General features: G+C 55.6%; 1 protein-coding gene across 2 annotated transcripts in view; it reads right to left on the minus strand.

Moving 5' to 3' along the window:
- The window catches only part of PARVB (parvin beta), a 75,876-nt gene that overhangs the window by 25,038 nt on the left and 37,846 nt on the right, over window positions 1-12,992 (minus strand). For both annotated transcript variants that reach the window (XM_034987333.1, XM_034987332.1), the window contains exons 4-6: window positions 7,765-7,867; window positions 2,428-2,568; window positions 713-828 (exon numbers count right to left, since the gene is read on the minus strand). In XM_034987333.1, coding sequence (XP_034843224.1) covers window positions 713-828; window positions 2,428-2,568; window positions 7,765-7,867 — 360 coding nt within the window. The remainder of the gene's footprint in view (window positions 1-712; window positions 829-2,427; window positions 2,569-7,764; window positions 7,868-12,992) is intronic.

Genomic DNA, 12,992 nt, shown 5'->3' on the forward strand with positions numbered 1-12,992 from the left:
TAAACACACAGATATCCGGGTTCCGAGCGAAACCTCATCGGTCTGGCAGGAGAGCAGTGCTTTCGCAATCAGAGTGTTTTTCCCCATTTGGTGTCCCCGATAGCCAGTGCCCAGTGCCAAGGACACAGTAGGTGCTTCATACGCATTTACTGGACAAGACCGCAAACACAGAGCCAGGGCTGGGTCTGTCCCCTTAAATGCAGGGGACACGGTAGGAAAGGCTGCTCTGTCCCTGTCAGAAGGACCCTGGCTCCCAGTTACATTTCTCCAAGGGAAGCAAGAGAAACGACCCTAAGAGAGAGATCATGGGGAATGATGGATAGAATGCAGAGCAGATGCAGAGGAGCTTTAATTGGGGTATCTATTTCCTACCGCTGGTCTCAACCCTCTCCGGTGAGTAATAAGCTCATTCAAGAGAACTGAGTTCCAACTACTTGGCTTTGGAGAGAAATGAATATTCTTTAAAAAAAAAAAATCTGGAAAATTAAACCTCAATATGCTCATGCCTTTGAATCTGCCTCTCTCCAAATCAGTGCCATTGTTCCGGCTCCAATCATTTGTCTCCAAGCCAGGGTGAGACACACATTTTTGTCAAGAGGAGAAAACAGAAGGTAGCCTCTTAGGAGGAAAAAAAAAAAGCAGGGAGGGAATCCACAGGAGGAAAGCGTCCCCACACCCCTCTGGTAGCATGGAGGGCAAGCCCGATACTCACCCGCGCAACAATCACCTGCACGGACACGTGCTCGGGGAGGCGGATCGGGGCCCGGAAGTGCATGGCCAGGGACACGAGGAGGTGGAGGATGGCCACCAGGTTCTTCCCATGAATTGCTTGTCGGGGGAGGGAAGAAGGGAGCTGGTTTAGATCAGGTTCTGCAGGAGCCCCAAGCCCATGTCCAAAAGGCAATAAAGACGCTGCGTCCAAACGAGACCGCAGAGAAAAACCATGGGTGGAAAAAAAAGCACCGGCCACGGAAAAACGAAGACGATGAGCGCCTTGTATGAATTTACTTCTCTTTTCTAATTTGTTCCCTTCCTGTTGGCTTTCAGGTGACACGTGCAACCACTTTCAAAAGCACAGCATTTTTAAAAGGGGTCAACTGGGTGGTGTGATAAGGAGACGGAGCGGGCAGGAGAGTGAAATTAGCATAGGGAAGGGAGAATTTTGTGGAAGATGGGTCATCACGGCCACTTAGCCGTCACAATAATGTGCATTATTATCCCTGGCGCTTAAAAGTTCTCCCTCTGCACTATCAACCTCCTACACGAGGGAGGGAAGCAAGGGTGGATGGTGCTCCAGGGGAGGGGGGTGGAGAGCTTCCTGGCCAGGCCCTGCCTGCCCTGCACTGAGGATGGGAGGGGGGGAGGGTGCTGGGCGGGGCAGCCCCGACAAAGAACTTTCCGGCTTCTCTTGCTTTAGTTCTTTTTTTTTTTTTTTTAAAGATTTTATTTATTTATTTGACAGAGAGAGACACAGCGAGAGAGGGAACACAAGCAGGGGGAGTGGGGGAGGGAGAAGCAGGCTTCCCGCCGAGCGGGGAGCCCGATGCAGGGCTCGATCCCAGGACCCCGGGATCATGACCTGAGCCGAAGGCAGACGCTTAACGGCTGAGCCACCCAGGTGCCCCCATTCATTACTTCTTAATCAGTCTGACATTTCATAGTATTTAAAAGTCTGTTTCCTTCTAGAATTTGTTGACTACCTCAACCCAACCCAGTTTTCTTATTTTTTTTTTAAAAGATTTTATTTATTTATTTATTTGAGAGAGAGAATGAGAGACAGAGAGCACGAGAGGGAAGAGGGTCAGAGGGAGAAGCAGGCTTCCCGCCGAGCGGGGAGCCCGATGTGGGACTCGATCCCAGGACCCTGAGATCATGACCTGAGCCGAAAGGCAGACGCTTAACAACTGAGCCACCCAGGCACCCTCTCGCTTTAGTTCTTCACCTTTCTGGCTTGAGGTCTTGGCTGAGAATACTGTGATGTCACATACTCGTCATGGCAGCACGCGGTGATTTATCCCAGAGGCCAGCATGAATCTTTTCCTGAGGACCTGCTCCAGCGGGTCATGGCTAGAACAGCTCATTTGCTGTTGGTGCCATGGGTATCTGGGGTTGGGTCCCTTCCAAAAACCCCACAGAGCTTCTCTCTTTCCCCTCCTTCCTCTGGGAGCCTCCCCTGCCCCACCCAAACAGAAACAACTTCTTTCCTCTCAGAAGCCAGGGGGAAAAAAAGGCAATGACAGGCGTGACTTCGTCTCTCACCTAGGAGCTAGCTCCCAAGAGTGGGGATGCTGGCTTTGGCCTGTCCTAGCTGCCTTCCATAGAGCAGCAGCGGGAACGGGTTTTGAACATGCAAGCCCAGAAAGGCCATGATGAATGACAGCGTGGAGAGCTGAGGGGACAGGCTCAGTGTCCCCCGAGACTACTCACAGTCAACGGTCCACTGGAGCGCCCAGCCGTGGGGCCGCAGTAGGCCATGCACGGCTTCCAGCACCGTCTGCAGCTTCTGCTTCTGCCCGATCTCGGACTGTGTCACCTCAGCCACATTCAGCTTGCAGCCCGCCAGTTTTTCTGCAACGAGAAGGACAAGAGCAAGACGCAGGGCGTGAGGAAACGATGGAGGGTCTCGGGGCCGCCTGGTGCCCCAGCCGCAAGGGGACCACTCCCCCACCCAGCCCGGGGCGAGCAGATCATCACAGAGCAGTGGGGCGCTGTCAGGACGGGGAGCCACGGAGCTCCGAGCTTTCTAGTCCTTTGTGTTCCTTGGAAAAGTACTCCAGGGCAGAAAGGGGGCATGGAGGTCGAGGGCAGACCTGGAGGTGTCCCACTCGGGAACATTCTAGGCACGTGACATGGAAAAAATGACTCAAGGTGCAACTGGGGGGCAGGGAGGGGACCCGCAGGGACGGGGACGGGGCCGGAGCGGAGGAGGCGGTGCACTGGGTCCTCTTGTTTCTCTAATAGCAGGACACCGCGGTAAGGATGGCGAGATGTTCGCAGACACCACCACGAACGACTTTATCCCCGAGAGTGAGCCGGAAGCTCACTGGAGGACCCCGACAAGCCCGACAAGAACCGCCACATCTGCTCCAGATCCGGTGACTGACCCCGAGCCCGGCCTCAGTGGGAGCCCCACCCCCTTTGCCGCCGCGTGGGCCCCCCACCTGCTAAGGGGCAAGGCAAGAAGGGGCTCTAAGACCCAGGTGTCTCCTGATGGGATGTCTCTCCTCAGCAAATCAACAGCAGCCGCATCGCAGAACATGGCGACCTGTTCCCCGGGAGGGTGACCACGGTGCCCGGCACAGAGCCCAACCGGCCGCGAGCCAGGACGTGGCTGCTGGCTGTGGCACTGAAGGGGGGGACAGCAGACAGCGGAGGCCAGGCTGGTCATGGTGGGGCTCCCGTTTCGCAAGTGGTCCCCCCAAAGCTCTGTGTACGGCATTCCGTCTGGAGGCCCGCTAACTCAGCATTCTCTCCCCATGTCCTCCCCTCCCTCGATTAGAACTAGAGCAAACTGTTTTAATATTCCCCCCAGGATAGTATCATTACAGAGCAATGCCTGTGGGGCTTGGGATGCTTCTTCCTTTGCTTCTTTCCTTCGTTAGCTCACAAAACAGTTACATGAGCACCTTCTGTGCACCAGGCACTGTCCTGGGGCTGGATGCAGCACAGACAAGAGGCTCCCCAGCGGGGGAGGCAACCTCACCTCCATAACATCGGGGAGGCAACCTCACCTCCATAACATCGGGCTGTAGCCGTTGAGTGCTAGAAGCAAAACAAAGCAGCTCAACCAAATGCATCCAGCCGGGGCTAGAAGTGGTTGCTGTTTATATATTTTGATGTCCCTCTGCATCTGACAGATCCTAGCTGGATAAGCCACAGCTGTTCCATATGAACACCCTGAAAATACACAGCAGGTCCCCCAGGTGTTACAGGGCAGAGCGGAGGATCCTGGGGAAGGAAGGAGGGTTACAGAGCTGGGTGGTCCAAGAGCCTCGCCTGCTGGGAGACGGGGAGCCCGGTACGCCTCTGCCGTCCCCTCCACCAGCCAACCCTGCAGCCCCTGCAGGCTGAACGTGGCCGTGATACCCAGGCTGAAGGAGGAGGCGTGCTGGAGGCGGAAAGGAAACTGTACCAGCCTGTTAGGGCTGCAGTCACAGAGGACCTCAGACCAGGGGGCGTAAACAATGCAAATGTACTTTCTCTCAGGATCCTGGAGGTTAGAAATCTGAGATCAGGGGCTGGCAGAGCTGCTTTCCCCTGAGGCCTCTCTCCCCGTGTCCTCACATGGCTGTCCCACTATGTGTGTCTGTCTTGATCTCTTCTTCTTAAAAGGACACCAGCTGTATGGGTTTAGGGCCCACCCCCCAATGATCTCATTTTAACTTAATGACTTCTAAAAAGACCCTGTCTCCAAATACAGCCACATTCTGAGGTCCTAGGGATTAGGATTTCAACTTATGACTTCTGGGCGGGGGGGGACACAATTCAGCCGATGACAGGAACCGAGGAGGCTGGTTGCACCTGGGTGCTGCCTGAGGCTGGTCCTGCTAGCCCTGCCACGTGGGAGAGGATCACACATCTGGCTGCCCGAGTCACCGGCATCACTCTGCCTACCAATGGGCCCCAGGGGCCGCTCCAGGCTCTGCTGGCTTTGCTGCGGCCACCACCTGGCTTCAGAGCACGGAGAGGGACCAAGGAAGCTGGGGTGGATCCTCAGATGTGGCAGGCAAACGTGGTGAGGCTGAATGCAGGGCTGTGAACACTCCCTGCGCAGGGAAGGGCCTGCCTTTTGCAAGGAGAAGGGAGTGCCAGGAGTTAGAAGTGGGACCACAGCCAGCCCAGGAGGCCCCTGGGACCCCGGCAGGGGCACCCTCCCTCTGCCCACACATGGCCCACCTTGCGGAAGAGTTACACCCGCCAAAACCTGCCACGGGGCAGAGTCGGCAGCTGCTTCCAGGGTCTGCTCTCAAGAAGAGGGACCCAGCTGGGGTTCTGCTGCTGACTTGCACTTGGTGATCTCACATGGCCACATCCAGAGGTCCACTCTCTGTCCTCACTCCTGCCTCCTTGAAACACCCTTCCCCTACCCCTCCCTGCCTCCTCCCTACAGCTGGACCCTTCAGACTCCTTCGCTGGCTCCTCCTCTTCCCGACCCCTTCCTGCCCACCCAGGGCCCCGGCCGCACCCCTCTCCTCTCTCCAGATGCACAGGTCAGCTTTGGCCTCGGCACTCGGCCACAGTCTCCTTTCTGGCTTTGGCTTCTGCCTTTGGAGACAGTGACAAGCCGAATGTCTAGTCCACGTGGGTGTCATTCCTGCTAACCCTGGGCTCGAGGACCATGTGCTCACACGGGTCCCTGCTGCATCTCGTGGGCACAGCGACATCAGCAGTGAGTAATCAACAACCAGGCAAGACATGCTGGGTTTGTGTTCAGATCCGAGAATTCTCTTCCATGGTTCTTTTCGTCCCACAGAGGAGCGTGTCAACCCACTTGACATATGAGAGATTCTGGAATCGCCTTATTAAGTACTCAAGTAAGGTATTCACGCGGGATGGAAGTCAGCTGCCAGAGCCAGCCTCCCGCAACCCAGAGGGTAACACAGCCGACGCAGGACGACGGACAATCATGCAGCTTCGGATCGAGTGTGACATTTGCCAGCTGAGGGGGGTACCAAAGGACGTGCCTTGAGGGGCAAGAATTCTTACCTGATACCTGCTCTAAGGATGCCCCTGTCACTCGTCGCCTGGGAGGGGCCGGCACCATTTACAGGCAAATTCAGAGCCTGTCCTATGATCCGGTGATGGTTATCAGCAACCCGCCCCCCTCCCCGCCCTGCTAGAACTCAGGCTTAGGACACGACTTTTTCAAGCAACTGGGTGAATGAAGCCACAGGGGCGTGCAGAAGCATCGGAAGGAAAAAAATTGAGTGGAACACTCTTAAGTTTGCTTCTGAAAATGCTAGAAAGTATCTCCCTCCGGCAGGGAACCAGGCACCTGCTTAAGGGACCGTTTCAGTAAGACAGCGGCGTCACCCACGGCCAACTCTTTGAGTCCAAGAGCCGAGGGGGAGCTCAGTCTTCACCTCAGACAAGGAGGACAGCTGGTAACCCGGGCAGCAACCCCATCAGAAGAATCCTTGCTGGCGGATCCGAAGATCCATGCGCTCCTCGCCCCTTCTCTACTGAAAGTATCTGTCATCACGAATGTCCAGTATAACGACCCTGAGGGGACCGTAGCCCCCGACAGGGCTGAGGATGACCCTGGGAATGACCACACCAACACTACGATCTGAAACATCAAAACTCTGACCGACACTTTTTTTTATCCACACATAATACACGTAGAGCGTTATATTAGTTTCAGGCATACAATATAATGATTCCACCTGACCGCCATTTTTAATAATAAACTGGTGTTAATGATTACCAATCCCGATAACATTTCAAATTTATTCTTGTACCGTGGGAGTCATTCCAAGACGGGGATCCCTGGCTCAGCCAAATACTGAGAAATTTCTGGCCATTTGGCCTTCAGCCAACTAATGAATCTGGACCACCCTCTCCAGGTGAGGCCCCTGGGTACCACGGCGCTAAGCATCACCTCTGCTGCCGAGCTCTCCATCCTCACCTGGCCACTGACTCAGGTAGAACAGGCCCCGGCTGCTGCAACACCCACCTCCTCATTCCCCACCCCCCACGCTCCTCCCAAGGGGCCCCTGGTTCCCCAGCTGCTCAGGCCACAGACCTGGCTGTCATGTCAGCCTTGACATCTCTGGCAGCTCCAACCTCCAAGATCCCTCCCCCCGGGTCTGCACCTCCCCCTAGTCTGAGCCGCTTCATCTGATGTCCGGGCTGCCGGAACAGCCTCCTGACCGATCTCAGCTCCTGCTCCCGACCCCCGCCTTCTATACCCAGAAGCCCAGGTGACTTCATAAAACACCTAGCTCAGATCATGTCACGGCCCTGCTCAAAAGCTCTAGCGGTTCCCTGTCACTTGGAATAAAAGCCTTTTCTGGACGCGATCTAGCCTCGTCCATCTTCCCGGCCCCATCCAGCACCCCCACGACCCCTCTCCCCCACCTCCTGCAGCCTCCTTCCACTAATCTTTAAGCACTACAGAGTCTTCCTCACATCCGAGTCTTGGCCTGGAATGTTCTTCTGAGGCTGGTGGTGCAGATATCTGCTCAGATGTCCCCTCCCCAGATAGCCGCCCCCACTGCCCAAACCCTCTCCGCCCCGTGACCTTCTGGCTTCCTTCCTAGCACGTGCCACTCTCTTAAAGCATCTGTTTGTGTCCCATAACATTTCTCTTTCTTCCCTCTGCCAGAATGTAGGGGGACAGGTGGGCGAGGGGACCCCCCTTCTCGTTACCACTGCATCCCCAGAGCCTAGATCCACACCTGCCACAAGGTGAATCTTCGTCCAACAGAGGAACAACCAAGACAAACACAACTTCTTCCCTCCAAATGTACTTCTGGAGGACAGGCTGAGCAAGGGCATGACATGTGGGCCATTCCCTCCCCACCGCCCCTGTAGGAGGGCTGACCCACAGAGGAAGTGGCACCATTCTTGCCCCATCTCCCTGTCCCCATGGGAAAGTTCTGGAAGCTGGGCGTGGCCTGCTGCAGCCCAGGAGCTGCCACCTGGAGCATGGGCTCAGGCCACCCTGAGGACATGTGGCCCATGCCACCTTGCAGAGAATCGAGTGGCCCAGCCTGGGGACCACCCCACGGTGGCCCTTTGCTGGGGTGCCCGTGGACTCACCCAAGAGCTTCTGCAGCACCTGGCCGTCGTAAAGGTCCTCCTCCAGCTGCTTCACGATGATTCTCTCCTCCACCAGTACATCGTTGATCCAGTCAATGAGAACCTGGGGACAAGGAGCATTATGGCCTCGCTCGCCATGCCAGGCAGACCAGGGCAACGGCCAGAGCAAGCCCAGGAACTGAGCGCTGGTGGGCACCGAGATGCGCCCCGGCATGGCGGCCGGGCAGACGGGAAGGGAAAGACGCGGCCTGGGCTGCTGGACTTCCCGTGGGACTTCAAGACGGGATGATGGAGGGCAGCCACCACGGTGACCCTGGGCATCCTCCTGGCAGGAGCGTGGGTGGACGGGGACACTCTCAGGAAAAGGAAAAGAGGGTAACTGTTCACTGTGGCTTGGAGGAGGGGGTTACACGAGTAATATCAGCAGGACCGCGCCTCGCGGCCTGAGGCAGGACAGGTGGCCCATTCGACATCCATCCCTCCCCTCCCACAGGATCTGCACCAGAGCAGTCCCCCGTCACCCTGAGCCTAAAGCCGTGGAGAGAAGGAGGCCCCAGATGGCCCGTGACTGACAGCTCCAAGCTCCTCTTCTTTTCAACAGCTTTATTGAGACGGAATTCACATCCTATACAATTCACCCTTTGAAAGTGTGCAATTCAGGGGTTTTGGGTCTTCACAGAATCATGCACCCATCGCCACAATCAACTGAGAACAACTTCATCGCCCCAAAAGAAACCCGTAGCCAGTAGCAGGCCCTCCGACCCCTCCTTCCAACCACTCAATTCTGTTCTCGGTCTGTGGATTAGCCTATTCTGGATATTTCATATAAATGCAATCTTGTGCAAATGCGATTGATTTCCTCTAAGTTTCATATCAACTTTATTTCATAGAATACGTGATCTCCTGTGTCTGGCTTCTCTCGCTGGGCATGATGTTTTCAAAGCTCATCCATGCCGAAGTTCCACGCATCAGAACTTTATTCCTTCCCGTGACGGAATGACATCCCAGTGCACGGATCGATCACATTTCACGGATCCTCTCATCACAGTTGATGAGAATCTGCGTTGTCGCCACTTTTTGTGGCTTTGGTGAGTCATGCTGCTGTGGACATGCGCTCGCTTCTCTAGGCCAGCCTTCCACTGGAGACTTTTCTCAACAAGTTTCCATTCTCCTTGCCGGCGACGTATCATAAAAGAAGACAGCTTCAGCTGTGAAAAGATCTATGGAAAAACAGGATTCCATTCGGCCAATCCCACTTCAGCCACGAAATAAAATGGATGCCCGAACAGATTCGATCAAAAATAGCGCAGGATTTTCCTATGCAGGCAAAACTAATAAAACTACCTAATTGGTCTCAATGACCTCTTGGAAATGGGACTTTATGGCCCTTCTCAAAGATGAACGAGAGGGCACGAGTCCAGAATTTAGTGTTCTCTGTCACCCTTGAAAACAGATGTAACCTGCAAAATTGGCCACAAGGCAAATTTCTGTGAAGCATCTTCTGTTTTCCCACTAACTCAAAAATATTAAATCAGACACACAATCCCATGAAGAATAGAAGTGAACATAAATTAAAGGCAGTTCTGGAGGAAGAAAGAGGTGAGCAGCTCTGTGGCATTCTGGTTCCAACAAAGCCATCCTGAAAGGTCAGCAAGATGGAGCCAGTTACAGTTCTCCCACACCATCCCCCCCACGCTCCGCTCCCTCCCTCTCCCTCCCCAGGGCCTGCTGCCTGGGTTGAGAGCCTGGCCTGGGGTCTGGCAGCTGGACCTGGACCTCACTCCCCTGCCCAGGGCCATGACTGAACCATCGGCCCCTAGCCGAGCTGCCTCCCCTCCCGCCTTCCAGCACTCTCCTCCATGGACACCGCATTCGCCCAGCTTGTGTCCTCGTCTCTGACCTCCCTTCCAGTTCCCTTGGGGGTCCTCCTTGACCTCTACAGGCCTCTTGAGGCCGCGCCCTGGACAACTCTTCTTCTCGCTCTCCACTCTCTTCCAAGGTCAGCTCATGCCTTCCCACAACTTCCAGTGCTGTCCCCAAATCAGAAACCCCCAAATATGCAGCCCCACCTCCACGATCCTGCTGCTCAGCTGTCCCTAAAAGCATCTCTGAAAGAATTCATCTGCCTCCAAACCTGCTCATTTTCTGGGAAAGAAACAGAACACCATCCACCAGTGTCAAGAGCCTGGACTTCACCCCTCACCCCACTTCTGCCCACCTCATAACTGGGTCCACTTTTCACCTTCTCCTCTTCACCATCCTTGACTAAACCACCTCCTTGAACCAAGGCCACTTCCAACTGAGCATCCTGCCTCCTTGCTGGTGTTCTTAAGAACCCCAAGCTCCTCTCTACCTCAGGACCTTTGCACGTGCCATTCCTTCCAACCTGAACACATCTCCCCCCTCCCCCAATGGCCTGGCCAGCTCTCACTCATCCTTCAGGTCTCAAACTTCCCTATCATTCTCTGACCGCCGTGTCCCATCTAGGCCACGTACCCCATCAGCCTCTCAGCACAGCCAAGCACCGTTTCCCTGACCCTGTTCACATTTACAATGGGAACACATCTCCATGTGTAATGATCTCCCCCACTGGACCCGAAGCTCTCCGCGGGTGGGAACTATGGCACGAGTGGCTCCGTCCCCAGCACTCGGGGCTCACTGCCTGCCAGAAGCAGCCACCAAGTTGATTAACCAATTTACAGAGCACCCACTATGTGTGAGACTCTGGGAATAAACAAGACAGATGGGGCCTCTGTTCTTACATTCTAATCCGACATGAAAAGATCCACAAATAAACACACTTTCAGACTTGTGATCAATGTTAAAGAGAAAAACAAGGCAGGGTACAGTGGAGAAGACTGACAGAGACACCAAGCCAGGTGATGAAGGTCAAAAGCCAACAGGGATCAGTCACGGTGATGGCAGGTGCCCTGACCTGATATGATAGGACGAGAAGGGCAATTTACCTCTCTGGTGTTCCTCCTAAAACCCACTACCCACTCCAATCTGGAGCAAAACATCAGACAAATTCCCATAGAGGGGCATTCTCCAAAATTCCTGATCCATACTCGTCAAAATGGGCAAGGTCATCATAAACAAGGAAAGTCTAAGAAACTGTCAGAGCCCAGAGGGGCTAAGGAGGCACAATGATGAATTGTCATGTGGGATCCTGGATGCGGGCCTGGACCAGAAAAAGGACAGTGGGGAAAAACTAAGGAAATCCGAATAAAAGGGGGCCTTTAGTTAACAACAACATATTAATACTGAACAAATGTGCCATGCTGATCTAGAATGTTAAGAGAGGAAATCAGGTGTGGGTATACGGGAACTCTCTGTACTCTCTTTTGCTATTTTTCTATAACTTTAAAACTAAAAATAAGGTAGACTTTGGGGATGGGGAGGGTACAGTGGCCATCTGGAACCAGGTGGTCAGGGGGCTTCCTGGAGAAGGTGGCCTCTGAGCAGAGAGGAAGGAGGATGGGGATGAGCCGTGCGGCCACCTAGAACCACCAGGGAGGTGTGAGGTTGGGGAGCCGGGGCAGGAGGACCGGGGAAGGCAGATGCAGAGCCAGCCCCAGATGCCCACCTGGCCTCAAGGCAGCAGCCATGAAGCCGCTCAGGGTGGTGGATGAGGAGAGCAACCGTGGGCACTAGCAGGATGGGGATGCACCCAGACATGACAGAGGGCATAGGTGGGGCAGGAACGAGGGTCGGAGATGACCCTGGGAATGGGCAGGCAAAGCAGGGCAGAGGACCGGGAGACGGACGGAAGAGGGGAGCGGCTGGGCGGGGAGATGGATGGAGGAGGAGAGCGGCTGGGCGGATGCGTGGGACGCCTCCAGGGTGCTGAGGTCTCGGGAATGGTGTGAGAAGGTCAAGAGGAAGACCCTTGCCATGGACTGGAGGCACCAGTGAGGAAGGGGAGAATAAGGGGAGATAGTCCAAGGAGGGAGGGAAAGGTTTAGAAGCAGCTGGGAGCATCTGGAGCTGGGAGGACATCTGCCCCCTCCTGCCCCGACATCCATGGCGGGGGGGGCGGGAGGGGACCCACTGAGCCATCCGGACCCCAACACCCACCCTCCCAGGACCCTGGTTACACAGCTGCCAGCTATCACAGGAAGACCTGCCCCATCCCTTTGTCTCTCCCCCCGGCCACCAGCAACCTGGTTCCTGGCAAGAAGGACCTCATCCTTGATCCCTTAATCCTACAAAGCACTACCATGGTCCTTTTATCAGCAAGTTTTCAGCGATTATAGGCACCAAGTGACAGTATCCCACTCACCAGCTATCACCGAGCACCTGCCTCGTGCCAGGTGGTGGGGGGCAAAGGTGTCCCCAACCTCCAGGAGTTGACGCTCCACCTGGGAGGTGGGCAGAGATGAATCAGGAGCACGAGCGGGGAAATGGCAAAAATCCAGGCCGTGGAGGCGCGAAGCTGTGTCCCTGACGTCTCAGGGCAGGTGGGGGCATTCAGAAGGCAAACCCGCAGCGGGCAGGGCAGGAGGACCGGGTGCCCCACAGGACCCGAGCTACAGCCCATGCCGCCTCCATCGGGGCTGGAGTCACAGAGAACCACCTCCCCCCCGCACTGCTGACGGTCCAGGGCACAACCGCACAGACCACACTTTCTCAGGACAGAGGATGGGGATGCCTGCTTCTCTCCTGAGACCAAGAGACCTGGAATGCCTCCGACTGTGGCTCTCTAAGGCTGACCCACCGCCCGAACCCTGAACCCACTCCCACAGCCACAGAACTGAGACCCCCTATGTCTATGCCCCCCCACCCCAGGGGCCTGTTCTGGCCGCTTGATGAGATTTTACCGGTGTGTATTTTTTGCAGAATGTGTTATTTAAACTTAAGAGATAAAAATGAGTACGGGGACACAAGGCTCAGCAACCCTACCCCCCATTTTTGGTCTTCAGAGCCCTCCCCCACCTGGGGCCCCTCTCTGGCCAGCCTGATTCCCCACCAGCTTCCCACAGTCCCCCCAGCCTCCCCTGCTGCCGGCCTTCTGCTCAGCTGCAGATCCCCAGCTCCTGCACCTCCTCACCCACCCGGGTCAGGCACCCCGCACCTCACAGCAGCCACAAAGGGCTGGCCCTTGACCCCCCGCCCCCCAGGCAGACTTAGCACTCCCTCTGGCCAGGGATGGCGCCTGCTACTTTAGCCTCCCCACAGCACCCAGCAAAGCCCTGAGCCCTTAAGGGGTCATAAATACCAGGTAAGTG

This window comes from Mirounga leonina, unplaced genomic scaffold, assembly GCF_011800145.1.
Source record: "Mirounga leonina isolate KUSES-001 unplaced genomic scaffold, KU_Mleo_1.0 Mir_418, whole genome shotgun sequence".
In the NCBI taxonomy this organism is placed as follows: domain Eukaryota; kingdom Metazoa; phylum Chordata; class Mammalia; order Carnivora; family Phocidae; genus Mirounga; species Mirounga leonina.